The 23,725-nt window shown below is 40.8% G+C and overlaps 1 protein-coding gene across 1 annotated transcript in view; it reads right to left on the bottom strand.

Moving 5' to 3' along the window:
- Positions 1–239: 239 nt before the first annotated feature.
- The window catches only part of METTL14 (methyltransferase 14, N6-adenosine-methyltransferase non-catalytic subunit), a 48,789-nt gene continuing 25,303 nt past the window's right edge, over positions 240–23,725 (bottom strand). The window contains exons 7-11 of the mRNA XM_073603198.1: positions 18,382–18,523; positions 6,795–6,887; positions 3,441–3,557; positions 3,117–3,327; positions 240–705 (exon numbers count right to left, since the gene is read on the bottom strand). Of these exons, the coding sequence (XP_073459299.1) occupies positions 386–705; positions 3,117–3,327; positions 3,441–3,557; positions 6,795–6,887; positions 18,382–18,523 (883 nt within the window). The 3' untranslated portion in view covers positions 240–385. The remainder of the gene's footprint in view (positions 706–3,116; positions 3,328–3,440; positions 3,558–6,794; positions 6,888–18,381; positions 18,524–23,725) is intronic.

Raw genomic sequence — 23,725 nt, 5'->3', positions numbered from 1 at the left:
TATACAAATCGGATGCGGTCTGAATATATGTCAACCAAGCCTCAAGGCTGGATAAAAATTGAATGAATAGTTCAGTACGTCCTCACACCACATCTTCGGTCATTCAATACTAAAAGAGATCGTACAATCATACTGTAACATGAATACCTTTACATAACTTTAAAGACTTCTGAAGTGATCTGTTTTTTGGTTTTCTAAATCGCGCAAAAGCTACAGAATTATAGATTTTGTTAAAAAAAAAAAAATTTATTATTAAGAAGCCTCCAGATTTACATTTTATCAATCTATTTTCAAAAGTTACATTACATTTTTTAAAGGACAATTCTTGTGACCACATTAAAAAAAAGGAAGAGAAAATAAAAAAGGTAAATGCTTATTTTTGAAATCAGCGTGGGGCGAATCCCCCTCTATGTGGTCCTCCGCGTCCTCTGAAACCTCCTCTGTCACCACGGAAACTTCCTCTGTTTCTTTCTCTACCTCTTTCTCCTCTTCCCGCAGAGGGTCCACCTCGATTACCACCTCTAGAATTACCAAAGTTGGATGAGCCAAAGCCGCGGTCCGATTTAAGCGGGGGTGTTTTGGGGCGAAGCCTCTCTATCTCTTCTGTGCAACCCGTGAGTGTTGAATTAGGGGTAGTGAAATTGGAGGCATAAGTCTCAGGATTGAAGTTGCTGTTGGTAAGAGTAGGTCCCACTGTAAGCCAGCCTGAAAACAGAAAAAAAAATAAAATGGTATCAGTAAAATTACTTTTTTTTCATTTACTTTTAGTTTAGTGTTATGTGATACACTTTACTGGATTTCATCGCATTATTGCTCAGATATATTTTATGGGATGCACTTTACTGGATTTCATCACATTATTGCTCAGATATATTTTATGGGATGCACTTTTTAGGGCTTTTGAACACTTTTATATGAGTTTATATTTGCCATGAGCACCTGAGAAATTCCTTGTTTTTTTTTTTTTTTGTTGACATGCTATATTAGCGCTACTTCACTACACGATATACATTTTTAGAGGTGTTGGTTACACTATAGAAGTTTAGCTGCTTTTTTAATTTAGCACTTTATATGTATGCACTATTGTATTGATACACTGTTGGTAGCGCATTAGTACTTTGCCATATCAGTAAAATAGTGATTCTAGGCAGTCTAAACTTATAGCTAGGACTTAGCATCTCCCATACTCTCTATGTTGTATTCAGAGGTATACCAAACAAAGGAAATGACATCAACACAACCACAGAACATCACCACCTTGTACCAATGTTAGTCACTTCTTGTGCACACCCTGAGATCCCATATATCCTTATAAAGGCAGCAATGACCATTATTTACCGTGGGGATCACAAAGGCTTACTATATACATTCCACTCTAACCATACAATCTCTGTGCGTTCAACTTTAGATTTACTATTACTATAAAATATGAGGAGCTTCCAAAACTATTCAATCACTCCATATCCAATCAGACAGCCCCTTGAACTACATATATATTGGATGATCTCAATGAGATTGTAGTCAGATAGTAATGTGTGGTGAGCTTAGGGCTACCTAAAATAAGAACAGTGTGCAGACTGAACGACTTGTCCTACAGAACTAGAAGAAATGTATACCATTTAGTAAAGCTATAAGTTGTCATCTGTGTTTAAAAGATATACATATGTTTAATATACTTACATTAAAATACCTTTTAGAAAAAAAAAAAAAAAAAAAAAAAATACAGGGTCTGCCATTGCGGATCTATATTAATCCCCTGGCTGCCTCTAACATCAGTACTTCTCAGTTAAGTCACTTCTAAATCTGCAATATTATGTATTCCAGGTTTAGCCTCAAGAAGTTCCACTGAAGCCATTGGATTAGCATAGCAGCCAGAAACTCACATTTTCTTTATTTTTCAGTACAGCACAGTTTACATGTGCAATGTCTTTTTTTGTATTAATTTTTTTATTTACATTTTTTTTTCAACTTGATTGCTATTACAAGGGATGAACAACATCCCTTGTAATATCATGGGCTGTGACAGGTCCTCTTTATAGAGAGATCTGGGGTCCTTTCACTGTGTGCCCAGAGCCGGATGCCGCTGGTCGCATCCTTACTGGGCTCGCTGATCGCACGGGAGAACCCGGTAAAAGGCAGTGGCGGGAGGAGGGGTGGGACCTCCTTCCGCCCCCTGTAAAAGCAATCCAGTGGCTTGTTGACCACTAGGATTACTTTAATACTTTGTAGGGAATCGCTGGGGCTATTAAATGTCATCTCAAACATCGCTGCAACGATGACCGAGAGATCACCCGTCCCGTCCGAGGATGTTTATAAACATGCCGCGGACGGGAAGTGGTTAAGGTAAAAAATATTTAGATATCAATATTGCCCCTCACTCGATCCAGCGATGTACCCATCTGTAGCAGGATCTCCCATTGCTGTCAGTCAAATTCTGTGATGAGGGAGCAAGACTTAGCTGCACTGTGTGTCGATGGACGCAGGCAGTGCGGCATGGAATTGAGCCTGCAGGTATGCCACAATAGAAAGTGGCTTCCTATGTTGGCACAAAGAGGAGGAGCCAAGAGTGCCAGTGGGGACCCCAGAAGAGGAGAATCTGGGACACTCTGTGCATTGCTATTGCACAGAGCAGGTAAGTAGAACATGTTTGTTATTTAAGAAAAAATACAAATAAAATGTATAATTTACAGTTCACTTTTCAACAATGTGTCAGCTACGACGATGAATTTCTTCACAATGCCTACAGCTGCAGAGGTGAATAAGAACTTGTTTGGAAGCGTTTTTACGGTTTTTCAAGAATATGCAAATACAAATAATGTTCCTTGTTTGGGCAAACAATCACTTTAAGCCTGGCAACAAAGGAAAACATGTAAATGCCAGCAAAGAATTTTGCATAGAAAACCCCAATGTTTTATTTGTAGATTAACTTATCCACTGTACTTTAGGATTTAGTTTTTCTCATTTGTCTTCCCTTTTCAAGGTACACACACTCATTGGTCAATCAATTACAGAGAGCTAATTTTTCCATCCATGTTTGAACTAGCTAAAGGTCAAGAATACATCTAGGAGTGAATTAAAAATGTTGTGTTTGCACGGATTATCTCCTGAAGTCTTACCAGGCCTTATGTTGCTGTCTCGTCCAAAGAGGTGGAGTCGCCTTCTTCCTAGGCAGAAATGTTCAATAATGTGAAATATCTCTACAGGCCTTTCAATGTTTCCTATTTCAGGCTCCTCTGTGATGATAAGGTCAATGTCAACATTGGCATGGATGAAATCTCCATCTGTGCTGCGGTGAACTGTTCCTTTAATGCCCATAAGGCAATGTTCCTATAGAAACAATTGGAAGTTACGTTAGGAATACTTTAAGACTCTGCCTAGGACAATGTAGCTGGAGTTTTACTTTTTACTCTGAATTCTAGTGACAAATGGCAACATTATACCTTTGTCCTCTGGAAGATTGCCTTGGGATCCAGGGTTTTGGTTTTGCCTGGATTATCTTTATTGGTCTTTATCCAACAAATGTCTTCAGACCGTCTGAATCCCCACTTGCGAAAACACTGAAAATAACAAACGAGAACATTAATCAAATTTAACAAACAGATATCACTAGCAATCTCACAAATTTTCTCAAACTGAATAAACAAAGACAATACTTTAAAGATGCAATTAAGTTTTAAGCCCATTACAATAGCCAAAATCCATAATAACTAAGGCAGGCCATCCAAGGAGCTACAATAGGAACACAAGGGGGCGCCAGCTAAGTGCAGCACCAATGGGTTTATTACGCTTAAAAAGTCAAATGCAAACGCAAAGAAATATCAAATCAAAAAGCTTATCTGCAGCCATGCCACACTAGATGGAAGCCGTCCACCAGAAGAGCCGCTTGTGAAGAGGCTTACTCATGTAGATGGTGCATTAGCATTTGTTTGTGCCACAATTTCAATTGTTGTTCATACACAGTGCGAATTTGGTTGCAGGAAAGAAAGTTGCATGATTCCTCCATCAACACAGACAGTGCTAACAGGGGAATCGGCAATTGTCTTTTCCCGGTGGGGGCAGCTGTCCCCATCAGGAGAAGACCGTGATTAAATCACTAGTTATAGCAGCCGCTAGAGATAATCACAAGAGAGTCCGGCAGTCTGGTTGTATCCAAGTTGATCGATCACCTTGGTACATTCAGCCTATCGATTAACTGATTCTCTGTAGATCTGAACCCTATATGGCCAGCTTTAGTGCAACTAACTGGAAACAGTTGTTAAAAAACAGACGGCAAACACAAAGCAGCAGGGTGGATTTGATTTAAGGGGTAAATGTGCCTGTGAAGCACCGCTGCCGAATCGCTCTGCAGGCGCTTCGGCAGCGGTGCAAATTCATTGCAATGGGCAGGAGTGGTGGAGGAGCGGTATACACCACTCCAAAGATGCTGCTTGCAGGACTTTTTTTTTTTTTTAACACCCTGCCAGCGCATCGCCTCAGTGTGAAAGCACTCGGGCTCTCACACAGACTGTAGGGGAGCCGTTTTGCAGGCACTTTACAGGCGCTATTTTTAGCCCAAAAGTGCTTGAAAAACGCCCCAGTGTGAAAGGGGTCTGTTAGATTTTATGAGATGAAAGGGGGGGGGGGGGGGGAATCGCCGCCCGCCTCCCCCCCCCCCCCCCAAAAAAAAAAAAAAAAAATCGGCATCATATATCCCCCTGATGAAGACACATGATCCCTGTGTCGAACACGCGTAGGGGAGGGGCCAGGACGGAGAGAGCAGCACAGTATCCACACAGGAGAAGCATACCACACCATACGTCCAGCGATTTTGGCTTATTACTTTGTGAGGCTGTTTACAGAGTGGTGTACTTACACACCAGGACTATGCGAGTACCCCTTTGTGGGAAGTGTTTTATTAATAAATTACCCAACAATATTACACCATATAGTCTTTTCTCTTATTTATACATGGTGCTACATTGAATCAAGCTGGAGAGTTACGTCTGGTATCAGCATTGAGCCCGGGTGTGGCTCCACAGCGTGATTTGACTCAGGGTAGCAGCTGGGACACACGCTCTGAGGTGAGCATATTAGCCTAATGGGGCCACTGGAGTGCACCGGAGCATGGTTTGCAGCACCTAGGATGTATGAGCATAACGGATGACACCATATATGGACACTATTTTTATGCACAGATTTAATATTGTTATGTGAGACTGTTTCACTTATCACTTTGTGATCAAGTATTATGGCATCTGTGATGTCTATTACGGAGCACTAAGCACCTTTTGCATTTGTTTATGCACTTCACCGTTTGCAATATGGATTATTGATGTTTTTTATATTTACTTTTTTTATATTTACTATTATCATTATTTATTTATTTATATGCACATTGCACTTTTACACATTAGACTTATAGGATCATATCTATCGTCTTTATAAGTTGTGAATATTCTCAATTAATTTTCACTTTAGTACATAGAAGTACTGGGTTCATTCTAGCACAGCGCATATTTTTCATTATTATAACTTGCACGGTATATGAAACGTGATCTATGCTTGCAGCTGGAGATTAGCACATGTTTGGCACAGGATCATTGTGGCTCACAAGATTTTCTTTATTTTGATATATCGGCTATCGGCCGCCGTGATTTCTAAATATCGGCATCGGCCAGAGAAAAACCCATATTGGTCGACCATGGTTTTTACATTTAGGACAGAATTGGCCTGAAAGTAGCTAAATAGGCTGAATTGGTGTACACTTCATACAAAGTTAAAGTATAACTCCACTTTTGTTGAGGAAAAAAAAAACAAAAAACAAAAAACACATCCCCCTCTGGGTGATCAATGTACATTGCAAGGTTTTTAACAAACTCGGTTGCAGATTCCCATCTTATATTATTCTGAAGGAATAGCGGTTTGTGTCCATGTACAGAGTAAATATGTATGGGAGTGGTTTTATAATTATCAATCAGCTGCTGCAACTGCAGGGCTCTAATAAGGAAAGTGGCAGGGACTGCATCCCCTTAAGCCTAGAACACATGGGCTGAATGTCAGGGGGACATTTGGCCCATGTGTATGGCAACCAGTCCGGCCAGCTTCTTTCGGATGGGCCGCCCCCCCGTCAGAACCCAACAGCTCAGCAGGGGAGATCGTTGTACCAACGTTGCATCATTAGTACAGCGGCTCCGATCGGAGCAGTGAGTTTATTTTTTTTCTTTCAACCAAAAATAAAATTTATACCGGGTACACTTTCTTCTTTTTCCTTTTGAGAGTATCATGCCAAAAATGACATTTTTGTTGCAGGGGATGCTCAAATCCGATTTCTATTTTAGTGCAGACTTCTGGGAAAATCAGTGAGCCAATCACACAAGCAGGAAATTACATTTCTGGGGTAGCCATATTGCATTTAAAGAAAATTACAGAGCTGCAGATTGAAAAGCAGTGGTAATTTTTAATAACATCCAATTACAATACGACTTGTGTCATAAATGTATATTATTTTTTATTTATTTTATAATTTTTTTCACACGAAAGTGGAGTTACCCTTTAAATAATGAAAGTTCACTTCCAACCAGAAAATGATGGAGCAGTGGCAGACATGGTGCATTATAAAACACCTGCTGGTCACTCCGCCTCTACATTACATTCCACTCCTCATACTCTACTAATGTGAATGGCATGCCTCCTCCATCATATGACTTCACCCATCCACATCCAGAAACCTCATAACAGACGTTATTTGACAAGTGTTCACAGGAAACAGCCTCCAGCTGCATCTATATATCGGGGATTAGCTCGCTAATGCTTACCATTCTACCGAAATCCAGACCTTCTCCAGAGCCACACCACAGGAAAAGAAAGGCCCTCTGGCCGGCAACACTTTCTATATCCAACTTCATTATCTGAAAGGGAAACATAGCTTCAGCGGATGATTTGTGAACGTTGCGGAATAATTCACGTCTTTGAAAGCGGTCTGACAGTTCGATGCCTGAGTAAAGTCCCAGAGCTTATACATTAAAATCACAAGGTCTTACATCACAAGTGTGGATCTAAGGTTTTTAATATGCACCAGATGTGTATAGATGGAGAAGACAATTTATGAGTAATGGAAAGATATATTGGATGTGTAAATTATGAGCACATGCGCCAAAAGCTTTTTAATCTGGTGTAAATGATTACGTATAGAGTCTTTATTATACACCATTAAGAATCAGGTGAGAGGTAAAGGTCGAGACCAAGTGGAATATTTGAGCAGACAAAAATAGCACCTGGATGGAACATATAATACACATATGGGATAGAATGGCCGATTAGTGTAGTATTTACCCATCCTTCTGAAAATGTCTCCATATGTGGGGCATACACAGTCAGGTTTAAATATAGTCGATGACATCACAGTGCACATGATTTGAATGTTCAGGTCACATATTCAGTGAACAGATTGGTTACACATGCGTTGTAAACGTGAGAATGATCTACCAATCAACAGCTGGATTATCTGACCAGCTTGAAAATCTGCATCTTGGTTAAATGCCAGAGGCCTGAATTACTTACCGGGTTACTAAATCTCTGCATAATGGTGGTGAATAGCCCTTGGTACCTGGGCTACAAGGTCAACCCTCACCCAAAGTGGAAGTTGGACTTCATTCTAGAATTTTCATTCAATACAGATGCTTTTTATTTATATTATAATGCACCAATCAAAACTTGGACTAGGACGTCAAACCAATAATAGTTCAAGTTTTTTTTCCAAGTTTCCAGCAAATCACAAAAGTAAAAAATATGTTACATGGTTAGTAAGGCTAAAAACAAATACCAATAGTGTATAATGGGGATAATTACCAAAAATTACTTGGGTATTATTCCCCCCCCCATTATACAACTTTAAACTTGCACAGTTTAGACTTACTAAACTTTTAAAAGATGTTTATGTGTAAGTTGTACTAATTACAGTGAGGGAAAAAAGTATTTGATCCCCTGCTGATTTTGTACGTTTGCCCACTGGCAAAAAAATGATCAGTCTATAATTTTAATGGTAGGTTTAATTTAACAGTGAGAGACAGAGCGACAACAAAAATATCCAGAAGAACGCATTACAAAAAAGTTCTAAATTGATTTGCATTTTAAATGAGTGAAATAAGTGTTTGATCCCCTATCAATCAGCAAGATTTCTGGATCCCAGGTGTCTTCTATACAGGCAACGAGCTGAGATTAGGAGCACTCTCTTAAAAGGGAGTACTCCTAATCTCAGCTTGTTACTTGTATAAAAGACACCTGTCCACAGAAGCAACTATTTAATAAGATTCCAAACTCTCCACCATGGCCAACAAAAAAGAGCGGTCCGAGGATGTCAGGGACAAGATTGTAGACTTACACAAGGCTGGAATGGGCTACAAGAACATCGCCAAGCAGTTTGGAGAGAGGGTGACAACAGTTGGTGTGATTATTTGTAAATGGAAGAAACACAAAATGACTGTATCTCCCTCGGTCTGGGGCTCCATGTAAGATCTCACCACATGGAGTTTCAATGATCATGAGAATGGTGAAGAATCAGCCCAGAACTACACGGGAGAATCTTGTCAATGATCTCAAGGCATCTGGGACCATAGTCACCAAGAAAACAATTGGTAACATACTATGCCATGAAGGACTAAAATCCTGCAGCAACTGCAAGGTCCCCCTGCTCAAGAAAGCACATGTACAGGCCCGCCTGAAGTTTGCTAACGAACATATAAATGATTCAAAGGAGAACTGGGTGAAAGTGTTGTAGTCAGATGAGATCAAAATCGAGCTCTTTGGCATCAACTCAACTCGCTGTGTTTGGAGGAGGAGGAGGAGAAGGAACACTGCCTATGACCCCAAGAACACAGTCTCCACTGTCAAACATGGAAGTGGGAACATTATGCTTTGGGGTGTTTTTTTTGCTAAGGAGACAGGACAACTTCACCACATCAATGAGACGACAGACGGGGCCATGTACCTTCAAATCTTGGGCGAGAACCACCTTCCCTCAGCCAGGGCACTGAAAATGGGTCACGGATCAGAGTTCCACCATGACAATGACCCAAAACACACATCCAAGGCAATAAAGGTGTGGCTCAAGAAGAAGCACATTAAAAGGTCCAGGAGTGCCATAGCCAGTCTCCAGACCTTAATTTCATAGGAAATATGCTGAGGGAGCTGAAGGTTCGCGTAACCAAACATGAGCCTCGAAACCTTAAAGATTTGGAGAGAAATGGGACAAAATCCCTCCTGAAATGTGTGTAAACTTGGTGGCCAACTACAAGAAACGTCTGACCTCAGTGATTGTCAACAAGGGTTTTGCCACCAAGTACTAAGTCATGTTTTGTGAAGGAGTCAAATACTTATTTCACTCATTAAAATGCAAATCAATTTAGAAGTTTTTTGAAATGCGTTTTTCTGGATTTTTTTGTCGTTATTCTGTCTCTCACTGTTAAAAAAAAACCAAACAAAAAAACAAAAAAAAAAAAAAACACCTACCATTAAAATTATAGACTGATTTGTCAGTGGGCAAACGTACAAAATCAGCAAGGGATCAAATACTTTTTTCCCCCTCACTGTTTTAAACTAACAATTTCTAGAGATAATATAACTGGTGGCAGGTCCAAGATTAGTTTAGTGGTAGTAAAGGCCGCTTTTGAACTTGTACCTACAGATAGGGCTGGGCGATTTTCTTAAAAAAAAACCTCTATTCACGATTCGAGTCAAGTTTTTTTTTTTTTTGGACACCGCGCCGGTCCTGAGGAGCTGCGGGCAGTTTTTAGGTGAGGCCACGACTTCGGCCTAGTCCGCGGCGTCCGGCCTCGCGGACTAGGCCGAAACCGCGGCCTCGCCTAAAAACTCCTGCCCGCAGCTCCTCAGGACCGGCGCGGTGAAAAAAAAAAAAAAAAAAAAAATCTAAAAAAAATCGATTTGCTTAAATTTTGAATCGATCTGACCTCTCAACTCAATTCAAGATTTAAATCGATTTTTTCCCCAGCCCTACCTACAAATAAGCCTATAATAAAGGCTAACCTGGAGGTAGAGCGGCACGATTAATTGTTAAAAAAAAAAAAAAAGAAAATCGCAATCTCAATTCAAGCCCCCCCCCCCACACACACACACACACACACACACACACACACACACACACACACACAATCTTAATCCAGCATTTCCACAATTCATGTAACAAGTGCCGAGCCGTTCCCTGTTAAAAAAAAAAAGCGCCGGCAATGTTTATCAACAACATTGCTCAGCGCTGAAAGAGATAAAAACAAACATTGTATCTTTCGGTTCATTTACAGATCAAAAAGGGATGAATTTCAGTCTGCAAATGAGGACAGTTTAACCACTTAAAAAGGAAAAGTCCAGCCTGAGCTTTTTAGGCTGGGCTTCTACTCTGGGTCACAAGAGTGCAATTTGTTTTGCACTCCTGTGACCCATTTTCTGCGGAGAGCGGTCTGAAGTCCGCTCTTTGCTGACATCACTGCCATCAGTCGAGGCAGCACCTCATCCCGACTTCCCAAATCTGGATCCGCCAGCTGCCTTGATTGATGACAGTCTCAGCAAGCCACTAAGGACAGACGCTCCCAACCCTTCCACAGCTCAGCGCTCCAATGAGCGTGGAGGAGCAGAGCAGGAGAGACACTCACTGACAGTCAGCAGCTCTCCTCTCGGGGATCTGTGAAAAACGAGCCATCGGCGGTTCTCAGTGCAGAGATGGCGGGGGACAGCTGCAGCATCGGTCTGATATTGCATCCACGTAGGCAAGTATGAATCAAAAAACAAAAAACACAACACTTGTTGCTTACAAGATAAAATCATATATTAGAGCTGCACGATTAATCGTCAGGAATCGTTAACGCGATTTTTTCCCCATTGCAAGTCTAAACATTGTAACGATTTGTCGAAGGAATAGACTTGTGTGTAAATGAGGAAAGTTTAACCATTTAAACACTGAGCCCGGGTTCACACTATAACGCACTGCGGATCGCACAGGAGCGCTGTGCGTCCCTGTTCCCCGTTTCAGGGACGAATCAAGGACGATTCTATGCCTAAATCCAGCCCTGAAACAGAGCCAAAGACGCACAGTGTTTTTGTGCAGTGCGCTCCGCAGCCTCCCCGGAGATATGTGAACCGGCTCCATAGGGAGCCAGTCACATTCTCCTGCTATGGGAATTAGATGCAGGAAAACGCACATCTAATTCTCATAGGTGTGAACCCGGCCTAAACCTTTTTACATTTGTCGGTTTCAAGTTAAAATCATTTTATTTTGCTAGAAAATTACTTAGAACCCCCAATCATATATATATATATATATATATATATATATATATATATATATATATATATATATATATATATATATAAATAATTTTTAGTAGAGACCCTAGAGAATAAAATGGTGGTTGTTGCAATATTTTATGTCACACTGTATTTGCACAGTGGTCTTTCAAATTCAATTTTTTTGGGAAAAAAAACTTCAACTAATTAAAAAAAAAAAACTATAGCGTTAGGCCAATTTTTTGTATAATGTAGAAGATGAGGTCACGCTGAGAATCTGGATCTTTATTCTAAGCAAAAAAAATTGTTTCACATTTTATACAGAATCATGCAGCTATACCTGTAGGTACAGTGAATATCTCCTAAACGTGCGTTGTTTAGGAAATATTTACTGTGGGGGGGAGAGAGATAGAGATAGAGATAGAGATAGAGATATTTCATCACACACTAAGGCAATGCTAAACAGGAGCAATGAGATAGTTTTATTGCAGGAATTTAGCGCAGTTCATAAATTCATCCCTACAACTGACATGAAAACTGACTCTGACCACTTCCTGAATTTAAGTCTGTTTAGAGTAATGCCACGTACACACGATTGGCATTTCCAATGTGTAGGCTCCATCGGACATTTGCTGTCAGAATTTCCAACAACAGATATTTGAGAGCTGGATCTCAAATTTTCCAACAACAAAATCCATTGTAGGAAATTCCGAGCGTGTGTGGACAATGCCGACGCACAAAATTCCACACATGCATGGGATCAAAGAAGAGTGCTACTGGCTATTGAACTTCATTTTTCTCGGCTTGTCGTACATGTTGTACAAGTTTCAGCCAAAATGTGTCGGAAAAAAATCCACGGTTTGGTTGTCGGAAATTCCGATCGTCTGTACGCGGCATTAAAGCGATACCAAAGTCTTGTGTTTTTTGTTTTTTTTTTAAAAATAACAAACATGTTATACTTACCTGGCCTATGCAGTGGTTTTGCACAGAACAGTCCAGATCCTCCTCTTCTCTGGTTCCTCGCTGGCGCTCCTGGCTCCTCCCTCCTGCCGAGTACCCCCACAGCAAGCAGTTTGCTATGGGCGCACCCAAGCCGTCGCTCTGTGTGTCCATTCAGACAGAGAGCTGCTGTTTGGCCCCGCCCCCTCTCTCCTGATTGGCTAACTGACTTTGATTAACAGCAGCAGAAGCCAAGGGCGCCGCTGCTGTTTCTCAACCAAGTAGGAGGGAGAGTCCCTGGATGGCTGAGGTAGTCGAGCACATCGCTGGATCGAGATGAGGCACACTGAAGGTTTTTTATCTTAATGCATTAAGATTAAAGAAAACACCTTCTGACTTTAAAATGACTCGTCAGTGCTAAATCTGTTTCAGATCAGCATAAATCTGTTTCAGGATTGCAGACACAGGTCACAAAAAAAATTGTTGCCGAGTTCTTTGATAAATCTCCTTAAAGCAGAGTTCCACCTAAAAGTGGAACATCCGCTTATACGCTTCTTCCCCTCCTTCCCTCCTCCAGTGCCATATTTGTTTTTCACAGGTCCCCTTCCCCACGGAAGTGGGGAAGGGGCATATCTTAAAGAGGAGCTCCAGTCTGGAAAATGTTTTTTTTTTTTTTTTAAAGTAAACAGCTACAAATACTATAGCTGCTGACTTTTAATACAAAAACACTTACCTGTCCAGGAATCCCACGATGTTGGCACCCTGAGCCAATTCCTCAATCAGCTTCGGGTGCAGGTGCCGGCATTGTAAGTAAGAGAAGCTTCAAGCTTCACAGCCTGTTTCCTACTACTGTGCATGCGCAAGTCATGCTGCGCTTTCTGAATGGGCCCGCTGTATTCTGGGACCTGTGTATTTCCCAGAAGGTGGGCAGGGGGCGGAAAAAAACAGGTACCCGCTCCCCATACCCCCCCAAAATTTTCAAATGTGGCAGTGGAGGGCGCGAACAAGCGGCGCTTCCTGTTTTGGGTGAAGCTCCGCTTTAAGACTAAGAGCCTCGAAACAATGGAGTTTTTAAATTGGAAAAATATTGCATGTAGGAGCCTATGAACGCAAGTCAAAGCTAGGGACTATGGACCATCCATAGATCTTACCACTGGAGTCTCCGAAAAACAGAAGGTGGAAAAAGGTAATTACACCCATAAAGAACACACAGAATTCTATAACCCACTAAATCAGTACCAAGCTGAATTTGAAACTCATTCACACTGGCACTCAGCCCCATGCAACGTCCGAACTTACTTTTATTTTTCTTTACAATACTGCCGAGCTTAATGCAGCAGGCAGATCTTGGAAGGTGAATGGGCAAGCACCGGCTGTACGAACCAACCTGCACAGCCGAGTTTGACAGGTAAAGAGGGATAGGTGCACAGACCCAGACACACAGGCTCTGCATCTGTATAGTTGGCTAGTTGAGAAACCCCCCAGGACCAGTTCTAAAATTATCACAGTGCAATGGGATCACTACCTCCTATCCAGCCAAATGACAACGCTGCTAAGTCATAATGAGACTGTAGGCAGAACAGTAAATAAGGCCATTGTGGCAAAGGGCAAATATTAGAAGAGAAGACAACTGAAGGCCAGCTGATATTATTAATGAACATTCTGTACTTAAACTCATGGATCCTCACCAAAGCTGGATTTTTGTTGCTCATTGAAATGCTTCTAAAATTTGTATCACATGCATGCTGGAACAGATCAAAACACAATGGCTGCCTTTAGCAACCTTTAACCCGATCATTTCAATTGTATATGTCTTGTAAAAAAGTGTATGTAGCATTCACAGCTGTGGTGAAACCATATTCCCTGAGATGCAGCAATAAAAGTGCAGCCAGCTAATTAAGACATGGCTGGTTGAGGGAGAATTCAATTAAGTCTATTGACAAAATGGATTTCTTCAGTATTGTAGAAAATAGAAAAGGTCAAGGTCAATCTCTTCTCTAAAACAGGTTGCTGACCAGATTAACCTCTGCTCAAAGCAGAAATCTCAGGGGAGGATACACAATGTGTTCACATATTGTGGTTGCCCTGTCAGTGACTCCTGGAGAAAACTATGTACCATAGCAGCAGACTTTCACAACTCACATCTGTTTTTTTTTTTTAAAATAATAAAATAATGAAGCACTTTTTCTCCTAAAACATACATATAACTGCAGATTAAATGAAGGGCTATTTTTCGAGTACAACACCTATGATAGAGAGATATAGATATATAGATATATATAGAGATATAGATATACATAGAAAGAGAGAGAGAGAGAGAGAGAGAGAGATAGATAGATCCTACCTTATTGATAGGATAGATATAAGGAGTACCTCTGTAGTTAAAGAAATAAAAAAAAAAAAAAAAAAATTTGAAAAAAAAGCACAACAGTGCAGATCACATTTTCTGATATAAAAACACACTGTCGTTTGTTTGAAATCTTTGCAAATTTATAAAAAAAAAAAAATCCCATATACATAAGTATTTACAGCCTTTGCTTCTGGATGAAGAAAACAATTTTTTTTTGTTTTCTCATTCCCAGATTAGGGTCTGGAGATGGAGGCTTCAAAGATTTGGGTGGGAGAAGCCTCTACCCTTGTCCCCATTCTGTCCTGAAAGAGGCCCTACTTCTGCCTGCTGCCTGTAGGACATCTGCCATCATGCCTCTGCCTGTTGCATGAACTGACCACACAATATGGACCATGTTCCTGCCTACTACCAGGACCAATATTTTGGCACTGCTGACAATCTCTGCCTGCACTGACCCTGGACTGTATATGGACAGTATCCCTGCCTGCTGCCTATACTGACTATGGACAGTATTTCTGCCTGTTGCCTGGACAATTACGTTCGCTTTTGCTGACCAAGTCCCTGCACCAGTGCTATCCTCCTGTGGACAAATGCGCTACTAAAAGCACAGGTAAATCTTTTGTTTACCCTTTGCTCAGCAGAACGTATTTTTAGGGTGTAATTCTTGGTATGTGCAATCTATGTGTCCCTAGAACACCTGACTGTGTTCCTTGCATGTTGGGCCTCTGTATGTGGCCAGGCTGTGTAAAAGTATCACACATGTGGTATCGTCATACTCAGGAGGAATAGCAGAATGTATTTTGGGGAGTCATTTACATGCTATGTGTTGGAAATATCTGATAAATGGACAACTTTGTGCAAAAAAAAAAAAAAATGCGTTATTTTTTTTCCACATTTTCCAAAAACTTCTGGAAAAAAAATGAACTGTTCAAAAGACTCTTTATGCCTCATAGAATATACGGTGGGGTGTTAGCTTTCCAAAATGGGGTAATTTTATGGGCATTTCCATTGTCCTGGTGCTCCAGGGCCTTCAAAAGTGTAATAGGTAGTCAACAAGTTAAATGTATAATTTATGCTTCTAGAACACCTGATGGTGTTAATTTTGCAAAGAATTGCGGGAAAAAATGACAACATCAAAAACCTCACTATGCATTTTACTAAATACCTTGGAATGTCTGCTTTCAAAAAAGGGGTCATTTGGGAGGCATTTGTACATTTCTGGCTTGTTCGGGTTGCAAGAAAGGAGACCACCAGTACATCAGGCGTGATCAATTTTTTATGATTTGCACCACAGGTTGTAGACTCTCTAACTTTCACACAGACCAAATAATATCCACTAATTTTGGTTATTTTTGCCAAAGATATGTAGCAGTATAAATTGTGGTCAAAATTTATGAAGAAAAAGTAATAATTTGCAAAATTTTAATCACAGAAACGAAGAAAAATGCACTTTTTTTTCAAAATCTTTGGTCTTTTTTCATTTATAGCACAAAAACAAACAAACACAGAAGTGATCAAATACCACCAAAAGAAAGCTCTATTTGTATGAAAAAAAGGACAAAAAATTCATTTGGGTACAGTATTACATGACTGAGTAATTGTCAAAGTGTGAGAGCACCGAAAGCTGAAAATTGGTCTGGGCAGGAGGAGGAGTTTACCAGTAGGCAAGTGGTTAACTGATGGAGTCTCTTCAAATGAGTTTTGGCCATGTAATACAAACACTGGGGAACTTCAAATGGTGGTAGGTGCGAAAAAAAAAAAAAAAAAATTATATATATATATATATATATATATATATATATATACCTTGCAACCAACCAGCACACATACACTGGCCAAGCAACACTAAAAAGAGGAAAGATCCAATTCCCTGAAGTTGAAACACAGTACCCACTCTGTTTTGTCAATATTATCAAAGTGCTCTTTTCTTCAGCAATTCTCCATTTGAAACAGCTGCAGTAAACGGTTCGAATCCCCAGCATAACTATATGTAACTGCATGTACTCATAACCTTGAAGGTCAGAAAAGGGAGTCCTGGTCCCAACACTCAACAAGGAATTACCACACAAACATTGGCTTAACCTCAAAGTCGAAGTTCTGTGCCATCGAATAACAGAAGAGGATGTCACCAGTGGGAATGCATTGAGGTGAAAAGCCTCTTGTAGTGTACCAGCCCCCCAGCGCTGCCCCCCCCCCCCCCCCCGGCCCCTTTTACTTACCTGAGCCCGATCGTGCCTGCGCCTGGACAAGCACACCCGCTCCAACCACTGTCTCGGGTACTGATTGTATAGATTGATAGCAGCACAGCTATTGGCTCCCACTGCTGTCAATCAAATCCAATGACACGGAAGCCGGGGGGCGGAGCTGAGTCCTTCCGTCTGTGTCAATGGACGCAGCAGCAGGACATGGGAGCGTGCCCGCACGGGTTCCCCTGAGGGAGAGCGCCTCTCTGACAGGGCACTCGAGAAGAGGAGGAGCCAGGAGCACCACTGAGGGACCTTAGAAGAGGAGGATGGGGTCACTCTGTGCAAAACCAACTGCACAGAGGAGGCAAGCATGACATTTTTTTTTTTTTTTTTTTTTTTTTTAAACACAAGCATTTACATATCATTTAAGTTTTAAGCCAGGGGTGCCCAACTGCTGGCCAGCGGGGCCCTCTGATGTGGCCCACCACCTCCTATTCTGGAATTGTGGGTCGGCAAGCCCAGATCCGCCATCCCTGAGCATAAGTGCGAAGAACGGAGCCGATGTTTCCTGTATAGCGCCAGGTCCTGTCACTGGCAGAGTGATAGCAAATGTACTCAGCCTGTGACAGGAGCTATACAGAAATTATCAGCTCTGCTCTCTACTGCAGCCTCATGCTTCCTCCAGCGCTGGCTCCTGTCAAACTGATGCTTGGGGATAGTGGGTTAGGAACCAGCCAGTAGTACCCCCACCCCCACCCCCATCAGCAGCACAAGCCAGCAGGACCCACCATCAGCACGATCCACCAGCAGCACCAGCCAGCAGGACCCACCCGCAGTACCAGCCCTGGAGGACAGTCAGCGGCCATAACCGCATGGGGGACAGCAGCAGCCAGCAATACCTGCAGTAATCCTGAGGAAGAATTGAAGATTGAGGTCAGTTGAGGTGCAGGTAAACCGCAGTGCATCAGTGTGAAAGAAGCCTTAGGCCCCTTTCACACGATCGGTCCGATCGGGTCCACCTGTGTTCTTCAGGTGGACCCAATCAGACCCCGCCATTCACCTCTATAGAGCGGCAGATGTAAACGGACCTGCAATCCGCTTAAAAAAACAGAAGGGAATCCATCCCCTTCTGTCTGGACGGATCGAATCAGAGGGCCCATGCAGTAGAGTGGGTTGTGTCCATGTCTGCTCTGCATATGTTTATGGTTAGTAGTGGGAAAAAAAAAACTGGTATTACTCATCTATACTGTCTATATTATGTATTGTCACCTTCCTGTGTGGGTATATAACAAAATCCTAGAATAAAATCAAGAGAGTGGGCACTACATGTCTATGGCATGAGATTTCGGCTGTTTATCCAGGTAAATGTCGTGATTACAATCCGGATTGGACCAAACAACTCATACTATCAATACTGAAAAAGTTTGTGCCTTTATAGTTTTATAAAAGGTATCTCAAGTGACATTTTCCGGATAAAGAAAATAACTGATGTCGAAGTTTAGTTAATAAAAAACGTACAACTCCTAGTTTATGCCCCGTTAAGCACATGAAAGCATCCACTTAGCAGATAAATAATTCAGTTTTACATTATAGGATTGCTCGGAATTAAAAAGCACTCAGTGAACATTTGCTTACATCTTCCCACGTCCACCATTTCTCACTGGCAGCAATGCCAGTCTCCCTGAAATATTCCTCTAGAGGGGGCTCTAGGAGGATGACATCGAACTCGTTCTTTAGCTCTCGCAGATCAAAGGTCTCAAGGTCTGCTTGCAAATACCTAGAAAAAGACAAAAATCCAATGCAATTTACTACTACAATACAACAAATGGAGAAATGTTGCCACTAAATTACATGCAACTAGCAGTATGTAAAATGGCAGGACAACTGAACAACAATGGAAATATTCCAGCCCTTTTCAAAAAAGTACATTAGAGCCCCTATCATTTTTACAGGTCAGGAGCATCGATGCGTTTGTGCGATCACGTGTACTTCACTTTTGTTGAGTTAAGGACAATGCAACAGATAACATCTAACAAGACAGCTCTGGGGTTTTATAAAATACTACATTCCTAGCAGTCCATTAGACAAGAAGTGAGCTGTAAATCATCCAAGTGACACATGCATTTCTAAAGTTAACACATTTGTATCTGCTGTAACCATTCAAGTAACATGCGTTCTTTATATCCACTGCAGCGACTGAATGTTTTTTTTTCACAGTAAATTCTATTAGAAGTTAGCAGATGTGCTTTGTGTGAGGTTAAGTTTCTCAAATCCCAGCTTTCTCGGCTCTGTTCTGCTTCACTAAGCTGCTGTCAGTCAACCCGACATAAACAAGGTGGCACAGACACAAAATCTGTCAGGCCGTGAGATGTCAGAACGACTAATTTGCATGCCATTAGCTCTCCCACAACCAAAAAAAAAAAAAAAAAAAAAAAAAACTGTCCAGACAAACCGATTCAGATATTTAGCGGTTTCTTCATGAAGTCTATGATACATAGAATGTATAGTCTATAATGAAAAATTCAGGAAGATTGAGAATACTGTATGATGAAAGAAAAAAAAAAAAAAATACGGATGGAGGTTACCTTCTGTGGAAACCACATACAAATACTGAATTCACCTACAGAAGTCAGGTTAGCCAAGTCTTGGTCCTTTCATATTTTTTTTTAACTGATATATTATTTTTAGATTACCATTTACATAAAAACTGAATTTTACAAATGCTTGATAAATGCAGGGTTCACCCATGACAGTGGACTCAAAGAGCATTATGGGTCCTCTAAAGAGAAAATGGCATTGGTTGTTTTCTTTCAGACTGTCTCTCTCGATCTGAAACCTGTACAGAGCTTTATGGAGAAGGGGGGGGGGTGCAACTCACTCCTCTGACTCAGGATTGCGCTTTATAAACAAGCAAGCAATGCAAAAGATCATGCTGGCAAACCTGGTAAAAATGACCTAGGGCTCACCAGACTTTCGGGAAACCATAAAAATTAATATTCAGCTGAAGCCACCGGCTATCTTAATTCTTTCTGTAAGACTTAAAGAGGAGGGCCCATTAAAATAAAAAAAAAAAAAATTAAAAGTCAGCAGCTACAAATACTGCAGCTGCTGACTTTTAATTGGACACTTACCTGTCCCAGGGTCCAGCGAATTCCGTACGAGGCACGATCCTTTGATTCCCGTACAGTGTATACACAACTTTCAACATCCAATTCAGATTTCTCAAATGAAAATTTCTAAAAAGGGACAAACTCCAAAATGTTTCTCGTACCTAAGCAGAACTAGTTATTTTCGTTTAATGTGTACTGGTTTTGTACAAGAAAAATCAGATACAAATAAATAACAAAAAAAAAAAACCTTTGACGTTTGAAAATCTTCGTACAATTAGTACCATCCTCGGTTTAGACCTGCTGTGAAACAATGAGGAAAACCGGACGATTGTTTGTCCGATTTTCTTACAGTGTGTACTGGGTTTAAGTAATTAAACACAGAAAGAAGAACATATTTATTACTTTGTCTGCAGGCTGACTATATTACACCAAAACTTCTATTGGGCTTTAAATACATTTTGTATCCAATAAAGTTAATATTTAAGTTATTTCATATTTAGACCTCGTGCAGGTGTGCAGAAAAAAAATTAAAAAAATAAAATAATGTTGCTTTAAAAGGCGTTATTCATTTTTTTTAATGCAGCTCTGTCTTAGCCAATGTATCCATGCACTTTGTGAACTTAAATTTAAAAAAATGCCTGCGTTTAGGGAAGCGCTTAGTGCCATTATTTAGGCACACAGGTGCATAAAAGGCATGCGTCTGTGCGTACATTCATTCCGGTAGTTAGATAAAATGATTAACATTCTATCCAGTAAAATAGGTCTACCATTATGTGCTTCTAAACGACATGTGCCTATAAACCTGCATAAATATGCGCCAAATCAAGCATTTTTTATGCTCAATAAAAAAGCTCCTAGCAGAAAGACCTAGTATAGATGGCAGTATTTTAATACACCTGTGTGCATGAATTTTCCTGGTAAAAGAAATACAAAATGTGTATTTTTTTTTGTTTTTGTTTTTTTTTTTTTAGTTTTAAACATAATAAAATAAAGCCCCCCCCCCCCCCCCCAAAGCCAGAAATCAGACCACAAAATTGTCTAGAAGTCAAAATCTGATGATGGTGGCAGGACAGAAACACAGAAAAATTCCTCCTAGTAAGAATATGATAGCCCAGTTCCTTAGTTAGGTAGATCGTAACGTTGGGGTTTATTTACTAAAGCTGGACAGTGCGAAATCAGACTCACTTCTGCATAGAAACCAATCAGCTTCTAACCTCAGCTGTTCAATTAAGTTTTGGCAATAAATCCTGGAAGCCGATTGGTTTCTATGCAGAAGTGAGTCTGATTTTGCACTCTCCAGATTTAGTAAATAAACCCCATTATGACAATGATGTGTGTAATGGCAAATATTTTTTTTTTTACAATTGGCCACATAACCCTGTAATAATGATTAGATTGAAAACACCGCTGTATTCAAGGGGAAGACCAAATCATGAAAATGATCAATAAATATGACTTGTACATTTACTAGCTATCTCCAGCTTATCGCTGATTAATAATGTTAGAATTTTCTTCAGGCAGTTACCTGCACTAGACTGTTGTGATTGTTTACTGCCTGTACATTGCCATATTATCTTATGTCAGATCACCATCACAATCAGTATCATGTAGACATTAAATAGTGTGAAGAGCCATCACTCTGTTAGACAAATGGCCATTCTAGTTTGTGAATAAAGCCCAACTCCTAATGATCTAATGTCCGATACAAAATACATAAACGACAAGACAACATCCAAACTATACTGCAAGGTCCTTCAGAAACTGATAAAGGAAGGCCCTCCTGTAAGTGCTGTCCAGCACCAGACGTGGTGAACTTCTAAACAATTTATAAAAGAACTCATTTTCTTTCAGCTCAAGGATGCAAATATTAAAATTACTCTTTTCCATATATACTGCACAAATAATGCACTGCATAGACCTTTGTCTCAACATGAATGCCGCTGTCATTCACAGAAGGTTGTGAAATACTAGTCTAGGAGCTGTGTTATTGATATTATGACCATGTAGAAAATCAGTGGCTCCCCACTTTCTGCAATGATAGCAGGCTGTCACTAGGGTGCAGCAAAGGACTGTGGTACTTATATGCAGAATAAAGAAAAAAGATGCAGAAATACAATGGACAATCTCATTAAAAGCACAAAGCACCAAAAAAATAAAATTGATGTTGTTCAGATATGAGTTTGCCACCAAAAAAAGAAAACAATTTTTTTTTTTTTTTTTTTTTACATAAATTGTCCTAGGCCCTACCAGCGTGTAGGAGATAAGTCCAGAGTATTATTATTGATGTGCTGGCCTTTGTAAACAATAAAAAATACAAACATTGCTAAACACAACTATGGCCTGTCCACATGAAGCCACAAAAAAAAAAAAAAAAAAAATCACATTACATCAAACCTGCAGCACTGGCTGAAAGGTACGTAATGGCCCTGGGTACCTTCAGACTGGGTTCACACCAGTGCAAATTAAATGCGGGGGTTTCTCCACATCCAAGACGCATGTCAGGAGATTGTGACCGACTCTCTATTGAGCTGGTTCACACATCTCTGAATCGGCTCCAGTGCAAATTGCACAGGAGCCCTGTGCGTCTTTTGGTCCATTTCAGGTCTGAATTCAGCCACAAATTCGGGCTGAAATCAGACTTGAAAAACGGTAAATGGAGATGCACTTGACCCCTGTTGTGAGACGATCCATTCCTCAGCATGAACCCAGCCTTACGGTCAACACAGTGGGGTATCTACCATGTATTTATCTATAAATTACTAAATGATGCCCATAAGGGCAAGAGAGCTGAACAGCCTTGTACATTAAGACTCCTTTCACACCGAGGCGCTTTTCAGGCATTTTAGCACCTGAAAATTGCCTCTCATGCCTCCCCAGTGTGAAAGCTTGAGTGCTTTCACACTGAGGTGGTGCGCTTGCGGGACGGGGAAAAAAAAAAAAAAAAAGTCCTGCAAGCAGCATCTTTGGGGTGGTGTGGGAGCGGTGTATACAGCGCTCCTACAACGCCTCTGCCCACTGAAATTAATGGGCAGCGCTTCAGAACTCCTTTCTTCAGCCGCTAGCGGGGATTAAAAGCACCCACTAGCGTCCGAAAAGCACTGCTAATGATGACGGTAAAGCGCCGCTAAAACTATCGCGCTTTACCGCTAACGGACCTGCCGCCCCAGTGTGAAAGGGGTCTAAGGGGTTGGTTTACTAAAACTGGAAAGTGCAAAATTCTGGTGCAGCTCTGCATAGAAACCAATCTAGGTTCCAGCTTTTTTTTTTATCAAAGCTTAATTGAACAATCTGAAGTAAGAAGTGGATTGCCTACCATGTACAGCTGCACTAGATTCTGAATGCATGTAAATGAACCCTCAATAACCTGTACACACGAATTAGAAAATCGATAGAAAAATACAGGTTTCAAAGCAATTGTATAATAATCTGATTGTTAGTACACAGCTTTCAAGAGCCGATCACAACAGTTCATCCGATATTATCCATTGGGACAAGCAGGAAAATTTTTCTCATACGATACCAGATTGTACGATTTTCATTTAATTGGTATAATTGTCATTCAAAAATATAATACAAATACACTACAACACATTACATCACTTACGAATTTTTATTCTGTTGTACAAGAATTTCCGTAACTTTAGTAAACCTGTCTGTATCTTTATCTGGTACTTAAAGCGGAGCTCCACCCCACCCCCCCTCCGGTGTCACATTTGGCACTTTTCAGGGGGGAGTGGGGAGCAGATACCTGTCAAATCCAGGTATTTGCTCTCACTTCTGGCGATTGTTTGGCGAACTACGCTATGTCCGGCCCCTCCATCATCCCCCCCCCATCCCCCCCCCCGCTGTCAGTATTTGTAGCAGGAACT

Source organism: Aquarana catesbeiana, linkage group LG01, assembly GCF_042186555.1.
Source record: "Aquarana catesbeiana isolate 2022-GZ linkage group LG01, ASM4218655v1, whole genome shotgun sequence".
Taxonomy (NCBI): domain Eukaryota; kingdom Metazoa; phylum Chordata; class Amphibia; order Anura; family Ranidae; genus Aquarana; species Aquarana catesbeiana.
Note: the sequence above shows the minus strand (reverse complement) of the source record. Positions and strands in the feature narration are given on the sequence as shown.